This window comes from Garra rufa, chromosome 5 (assembly GCF_049309525.1).
Source record: "Garra rufa chromosome 5, GarRuf1.0, whole genome shotgun sequence".
Lineage (NCBI taxonomy): Eukaryota > Metazoa > Chordata > Actinopteri > Cypriniformes > Cyprinidae > Garra > Garra rufa.
In genome coordinates, this window is record NC_133365.1 from 45,943,270 (window position 1) to 45,952,047 (window position 8,778).

The window sequence follows — 8,778 nt, forward strand, 5'->3', positions numbered from 1 at the left end:
GTTTTTGGGTACCCACTGTCTCGTGGAGGGCCGTTCTGGACTCCCATGGTTTCAGTCTGTGGGAAAAGCATGCAGACTCTTTAGGCCAAACCAAGCTCTCATTATGGTCCTAATTTAAGCGCACAACTACAGCGAGCTTTGAGGAAAGACACTGTATCAATCACGCCACAGATCATGGGCTGACTTTAACAGATTTTGTAAGATAAAACGAAAAAAAAAAAAAAATTCATACTCCTAAATTGCAGTTTATGCATCTAGGAATGAACCCAGACCGCAAATTCTCAACATAGCAAACAGGAAAGTCGCCTCATGGTCTATTAAAGGAATAGTAGTAGTAGTAGATTCATTGACAGACTTAGCTTTTAGTGCCCTTTAAAAATAAAGGTTTCAAAAGGGTGTTTTTGCAATGATGCCATAAAAGAACCTTTCAGTGAACAGTTCCTAAAAGAACCATTTCGAAGAACATTTTAGAACTTTTTCAACTATAAAGAATCTTTTCTGCATTTGAAAGGTTCCATGGATGTTTAAGAGTGAGGGCTCTTGAAGAAAGTGTTCATCACACATAATTTATTCACCCTCATATCTTTTTTGGAGGTTAAATCAACACTGGACAACAATTTCAGTGTTTGTGTTCCACAGAAGACAGACATACAGGTTTGGAACTATAAGTAAATGATGACTGAATTCTTTGGGTAAACTCTCTGATTAACCTCTGTGATCATTGACTCAGTGTGTTGAACTCGATACTCAGACAGCCTGATTCATGAACAAGTCATTCAAACCAGTTTTGTGAACTGAACAGAATCAATTCATTTTGAAAAGAATAATTCCTTTATGAATCAAACAGCACTACTCACTAGGTGTCGATTGATTATCTGGGCCGATATTAAGCATTTCTTATGGTTATCAGTATCGGTCATTGTCAAAACCGATTTGCTGATAAAATCATTTAAAAGCATATTTAAAAAGTTTGTCTGAACCTTTGTTATTCTTAATTTTGACACCAGACATACATAACGGTTCAACATATCGGTTATCAGTATACTTGATCTGTAATAATCAGTATCATTTAAGCCAGTTTTGAGAACTGAATCAATTCATTTGAAAAGAATGATTCCTTCATGAATCAAACAGCACTATTTACTAGGGGTTGACCGAATATCGGTGCCGATATTAAGCATTTTTATACTTTATCGGTATTGGTCACTGTCAAAACCAATTTTCTGCTAAAATAATTTAAAAGCATTTTAGAAACAATTTTGTCTGATCCCTTGTTATACTTAATTTTGACAGCAGACATATATATATCAGTTCAAAATATCAGTTATCGGTCTACTTAATCTGTAACAATAAGTATCACCAGTTTTGAGAACTGAATCAATTCATTTGAAAAGAATGATTCCTTCATGAATCAAACAGCACTATTTACTAGGGGTTGACCGAATATCGGTGCCGATATTAAGCATTTTTATAGTTATCGGTATTGGTCATTGTCAAAACCGATTTTTTGATAAAATAATTTAAAAGCATTTTAAAAAGTTTTTATCCGAGCCCTTGTTATTCTTAATTTTGACACCAGACATATATATTGGTTCAAAATAGCAGTTATCGGTCTACTTGAGCTGTAATAATCAGTATCGGTCGGCCCTGACAAACAGAAATCAATTGACCCCTACTACTCACACAAACTCATAAATATGCAAAGCAGTACTAAGGCGGATGTGAACATTTCAGTGAAGAGAAAAAAAAATGACTTCAGAAATGTTGGATTTGCGTATAGACCAATTATATGACATTTTTAAAGTTTCAAAGGCTCAGTTTCCATTTAAATGTATCTACATTGAAAAAAATTTACTGGAATAGTTATTTAGAAATTATACTTATGTGTTCCACAGAAAAAATAAAGTAATATGGATTTTAAAAACAGCATGATGATGAATAAATAATCACAGAATCGTCATTTATGTGTGAACATCTGTTTGAGAGAAACTCTCTATTAGTAAAAACTCTCTGGGACTGTAATAATAATAAAAGTAATAATAAATGGCGTGTTTATCCATAAAAAGTTATGAGTGGGTCAGAACTAATCACCCTTCTCAGGACCTTAAGGGAAGGAAGTTGACTATGTGGATTGAAGCTATGACTTTCATATGGTCACTTCCATGGTTCAGTGTCACGTCCCTCCCTTGATTTCCCTCAGAATCCTAAAAATTAAAATCAGATGTGCCAAGCATTCGAAAGCATTGCAGTACGACAACAATAAGACACCATAGAACACGATGAGCAAAGACTTACATCCCAAACAAAAACAAATACTGAGCAAGATGCGAGTCACTTTTCAACGTAGCTCGACTCACCAGCATTTCACTCCCACAGTTACCAGCCGTGACAGACAGGTGAGAACACAGTTAAAGAAGGAAGCACCTTCTTATTTTCCCACATTCAGTTCTTAATGAGAACAGTGTCTAAAACCACCAGACTGAAGCGCTAGCTCTGCTGCAGGAGGTGATAAGGAGAGTCATCCATCAAGGTATTTTGGGTCAGTCATGTGTGGATATGACAGTACAGTTCTGCCTGAGAGAATGTGAAGATGGCATCATTCTAATGCCACCATGACAACATGTCATCACCTGCACCGCTAGCGCTCACACAGACCATTTCATTTTACTTCTGTTTATATAAGGGACTTTCTGCAGTAACGGTCATGAACTATACACAATCACGCTCTTAGTTATGATGGTAGATGAAAGATAAATCTAAACTAGTCTGGTGTCATACAGAGAACAGCTGGTGTGACGGTCATTATCTTCCTGAAAAATGAAAGACAGGTGCAACTTATGACAATCACAACTGGCAAATGTGTATATATGTATCTTTGTATGTATATTTGTTTAACTAATTCAGGGTTTTGCTATTTTTTTTTGTCCCATTATTAAGACTCTTAAGTAGCATGGGTAGCAATAGCCAACAATACACTGTGTAGGTGTCAAAATTATTATTATTTTTATTTAATGCCAAAAATCATTAGGATATAAGGTAAAGATCATGTTCCATGAAGATATTTTGTAAATTTCCGACAGTAAATATAAAAACTCAATTTTTGATAAGTAATATGCAGAAGAACTTCATTTGGACAACTTCAAAGGAGACTGCTCAATATTTTATAATGTTTTTTTTTGCACCCTCAGATTCCACATTTTCAAATAGTTGTGTCTCAGCTAAATATTGTCCTATCCTAACAAACAATACATCAAAGGAAAGCCTATTTATTCAGATTATTTCAATTCCATATATTTAATACATATTACACTTATGTGCAAAGTTTGGGGTTTGGTAAGATATTTTTGTTAATTTATTTGATCAAAAATACAGTAGAAACTGTAATATTATAAAATATTACTAAAAAACTGCTTTCTAATTTAATATATTTTATAATTTAGGGTTAATTTATTCCAGTGACTCTCACGATCCTTCAGAAATCATTTTAATATGCTGGTGTGGTGCTTAAGAAACATTTGTTATTATTATCAATGTGAAAAACAGCTGTGCTCTTTGATACTGTTGTGGAAACCTTTATTGGTGTGGATGTTTTTGGATTCTTCAAAGAATTTAAGTTAAAAAAAAAACAGCATTCATTTGAAATAGAATCTTCTGTAACTATAGAATTTTGTTTAGTGTCACTTTCGATCAATTTAATGCATCTTCCCTGTATAAAAGTATTAAAAATTGTACTGACGTATTCTATTACAATTAATAATATCACAAAATACCAATCAGCATTACAATATTATAAACCAAAAAAAAAACTGATGCTGAGGGTGTAAAACACACTTACCATGATACATATATACAATTTTATAAAACATGCAAACATTAAAAAAAGAACAGAAACTAAATCATAGTTGGTTTAACCTGCTGACATTTAAAAGTTTTAATTTCCGTTCAACAAAGTAAAAATCAAGCATAAAACAAAGCAAAATAAAAACTCAAGTACCCCTGGTTGGTAGTCAATACACTAAAGTACAAAACTTGAGTATAAAGAACAAAGCTATCAAAACATACAGCAGGCCTTCATTGTTTGAACGTGCAATGTTGCACGTATAATGGTCCGGGCATAAACTTTGATACAACCTGCAATCACAAGACTTTGCATTTTACCAAAACAACATTTCAGCCAATTGCATGTAGTAGTAATTTAGGCATCAATATATTGGACTATATGATAACCACCATTGCCAAAATCAGCACAAACCAAACATGAAGCGGCATTTCAGGTTAAATGCTCTAACCCTTCAGCCTTCTAGAAAAATAAAGCCAGAACAATCCAAGCACTTCAATTTTTATGTTAAATGTATTTAACCAACAGCTAGTTAGTGTCTACTACATGGAACTGGCAGTACGAAACACTATATTCAAAACACAATCAGCAAGTCCTTTCCCAGAGAGAAACCACAACTACAGTATGTAAGAATTATTTCAAAAGACACTGATTTTCATGCTATGAGAAGACAAAATTGAGGCAATTGAGGTTCTAGCCAAGGGGAACATTGGTTTTGTGTATTAGCCAAGAAAAGTCACTTTGCTTCCTGCCCCATAAGGTAGAGTATGTAGCAAATTGAGTTAATTTGTTTGCTTTGGCCCTGATGGCACTCCAGGCTCTCCTTTTCACTCAAGGGAAATCTGACAAGGATGTACCAGGGCTAGTTTTCTCAAAGTGCTTGATATTTCACTACATCCTTCAGCAAGAAACCCTCATTTATGAACTTAATTGGATTCTCAACGCCCAACAACAAATCTTCTTTATAATGAAACCGCCACCACACCAATCCTAGAGGTTAAAACACAAATCACGGCCTAAACTGCAAACAGCATCTGCGGTTTGCAGGAGAACTACCATGTTTAAAAGCAATTTGGACAAATAGGCAGAAGAAAATATCTGTACAAGAATGCCGAATGAGAATTACACAACTATTTTGTAAAACCAATTACTTATTCTCTTCAGAAGTCAAACAAACATTTCAGTCAAATTTCACAAATATCTTCATATGGTTCTTATTTAACCAGCAAAGCCCTTACATCTCAACGCCAATCAAAGCCAAATGAAATTATGACATTGCTGAGAAGCTGAAATGAAATAATGACATTGCTGAGGAGAAAATTGTGAAAGATTCATTGCAAAGCAGTTCAGAAAATGAGAGAGAGATCTGAAACATCATGCACAGAATGATTACAGCGTTCGCAGTACACAATTCCATCTTGGCCTCTGCGACAAAAGTTAAACTGCGTCTGAAACTATTGCAAACCTCAACGTCTTCTCAATGTAAAGCTGAGGTCCATCATCTCAGCGGGGTTTAAAGATAGAGCCAAATGGCCCGTGCTAAATGGATGTATGGCCAGTCTAAATATCTAAACCACTAAATCTCTCATTTCACCCCACTACAGAGAAAGCAATCTCCTCTGCCATCATCGAAAAATGATGATCACCACTTGCCATTTTGAAGAATGTGATACTCACTAATCCTATACATGGGAACGGTCTAACATTGCTAAGTACACAAGTGTAAACACATACTAGCGAATGATGTGGGACGGACACAGCAGACCTGGATGTAAAAAAGCCTGTACTTTTCATTTTTCTACACTAAAACCACAGGAAGGAATGTATAAGAAAAGCACAGCAATAGTAGAAGCCTACTGGACGCTTAAGCAATACTTTTGGCTTATGTTTCACTCAAAATATCACATCAAAAAGCATTTCTAAGCATTTGCATGCACAAATCAGGCATTCGCTTTGATCTGCATCATTGCATCCTTTTAGCATGCACTTTCACAGTGTTCGCATTACAGCCACAGTCACCATAACTTCCCACAGTGCACTTCAGCCAGCAGTGTTAAACTCTAAGCAAGTGTTTAAGGGACAGATGATTCCTCTTGGCATGGCGTTCAATAACGTCTCGCTCTTTGATGCCTGTTCTCTGTTTTCACAAGAGGAGGGGAAGAATTACAAACTTTCAACAAATCACGAAAATGGGCGCTCTTTAGAAGCATTGCAAAACCTTCCTTAGAGAATACAAACCCAAGTGTGTGCAATAAGGAGAATAAATCACACATAGGTGTGATGGTTCATAAACAATTTATCAAATTGCACAAGTCCCTGAGGAGAAATTATTAAAGCAGAGTGGGCATCTGGACAGCATTAGGGAGAAGATTTCTCACAGCCTTCAGTGAACTTTAAACAAAGGACATTTATGTGACCCTGGACCACAAAACCAGTCTTAAGTAGCATGGATATATTTGTAGCAATTATCAACACTAGTGTATGGGACAAAATTAACGATTTTTCTTTTATGCCAAAAATCATTAGGATATTAAGATCATGTTCCATGAAGACGCTTTGTCAATTTCCTACCGTAAATATATCAAAGCTTCATTTTTGATTAGTAATATGCATTTCTAAAAACTTTAAAAGTGATTTTCTAAATATTTGGATTTTTTGCACGTCCAGATTCTCAAATAGTTCTATCTTGGCCAAATATTGTCCTAACCTAACAAATGGATGACCCTTATGATTGTTTTTTTTGGTCCAGGGTCACATATGACAGGTGTCATGGACCCATTTAAACCAGACCACTTGAATTATTATTAATATTATTTAAGAGCAACCTCAGGTCGTTTTGAAAGTCTCTTCAAGGCATGCACTGATTTCTACAAGATTCTCACACCTCATTAATGTTTACTTGATACTTTCAGCACTAGAGTAATTATATTTACTATGGAAATGACTAAAAGTTATAGAAGAGTTCTATGTGATAACTGGATATTTTTTAATTATTCACATACATTTTTAAAACATTGGTGTTAAGTTTTCCATGCCTTTTTAAACTTAATTCCCATGGCTTTCCCAGGCCTGGAAATCCTACATTTATAATTCTTTTATCTTTCTAGTTTTTCATTGAAATGTAAGAATACCGTTACTACTAGTCAACACTGACACTTGGAATTAAAACGCTGCAAAACATCTGGGATATGCAGTTATTAAAATTGATAACATTTGACATATGTTTACTGCTGTCATCTGCGCTAGAAAGTTTACACCGTGTTTGTTTCTGCACGTTCCTAGTCAATACACAAACCCATTCATGCAAGTTCTGCATCAAAGTAACTTTTTTGCCAGTACGTTTGCATGTTTTGCAAGACAAGAGGCCATTTTGCGACCGCATAGTTCGCTGGGCTTGTACCATCATCCTCACGTAGTGAAGTGCAACCCCACACCCCCTTGAAAAGAAAGGGAAAAACAAAGTTGCGGAGAGCGAATGCACCGCACAGAAATGAAGTTGTTAGACACGCGGTTAGAGCGTAAAATCCCCATGCAAGTGCACCGATAGAGACGGAAACGTACTTGCACGATATCGCCCTCTGCGCTGATAGTGGCTCCGGCTCTGGAGAAGCGCCCTTGCAAACCTGTCGTGTAAGTGGTATAATCACCATTTGGGCTCGACTCAAAAAGCACAACTTCCACAAAGGCAGTATCCTTGGCTAGGACGCTTCCCAAGACCCAAAACAACACCAAGACCACCGAATCAGCACCACGACCGAACCCACTCCTCGGTAAAATCATCATCTTGCCGGTTGGATCAGCGCCGATCGGAACATAATTTCCAAGGGTCTTCAAAAAAGTGTTGATTCAGAATCAAATTTGAGAGGAGCGAGCGTCCTCCCAAAACCACAAACAACAACAAAAAAGGCAAAAAACAAGCCGCAGTGGATGGTACGATGTGAGAACAGCGATCATTGAAAATAAAAGTTTGTCCTTGAGAAGAATGTCGTGGCTTATTTCACCATTGCTGCCCGGACTATCGCATTGCTTGCGCGCTCGCTTATGCCTCGCTGGCTGCTGCTCGCGCTCTCTGTACAAAGCGGATCTCCTTTGATCTGGGAACACGTGATTCCTTAATTTTTTTTTTCCACAAAGGGTTAACCCCACCCACCGATCTTCCTGACCCTCTCCATTCTAGTGGTTGGGATTTTGATTCATCCAAGTGACTCGATTCTTTTAAATCGGTTCGGTTGAACGATTCATTCCGAGTCAGGGTGTCCTTTTCTTTTTATGCTTTATTTAAATTTGTGTTTCTACAAATCTAAAGGGGACTCTAGAAAGAAGAGACTGTCTTCAAAAAGACAACTTTGTAGAAATAACTTTTTATCAAGCTATTGAAAAATACAACAAAATAGATTAAATAAATTAGGATTTTAAGTAACATCCTTACGTCACTTTAGCTGTGTATAGTAATTCTTACATATTTAAAATAATTATTATTATGAACGTAAAGAAAGAGAAACTCATCCAACTAAAATAAGAGATGCATCGAAATAGAATGATTCGTTCATTTAAATGACTCGTTCGAAGCAACCGATTCGGTTCCACTCCGCTGCTCCACTCCTCTCTGAATCGTTAAGGAGGAGCGACGCTGTTTGGATGATTCATACGCATAAATGTGTATGTGTAGTAATAACTTTGAAGGTGATAGCAGAGATTGTCATTTCGTTTATGTTATAGTCACAAAAACGTTTTATTACTTTTACTAGAAGATTGGTAAACATTTCCCTTGGGTGTAATTAGCCGGCTGTGAAACAACTTGTTGAACTTTGTGTGGACTACCTTAAAGAGAACTACTAACCTTCTCTAAATTATTTAGCGTTCACTAGAGTGAATTTTACGTTTTTATAGGTCTTTCGATGCACTTTGCACATTGTATATTTTGTGTGCCAAGTATTCAC

The 8,778-nt window shown here is 36.2% G+C and overlaps 1 protein-coding gene across 1 annotated transcript in view; it reads right to left on the bottom strand.

The window, feature by feature from the left end:
* The window catches only part of znrf3 (zinc and ring finger 3), an 86,577-nt gene extending 78,868 nt beyond the window's left edge, over positions 1-7,709 (bottom strand). The window contains exon 1 of the mRNA XM_073841108.1: positions 7,400-7,709. Coding sequence (XP_073697209.1) covers positions 7,400-7,621 — 222 coding nt within the window. The 5' untranslated portion in view covers positions 7,622-7,709. The remainder of the gene's footprint in view (positions 1-7,399) is intronic.
* Positions 7,710-8,778: the final 1,069 nt, after the last annotated feature.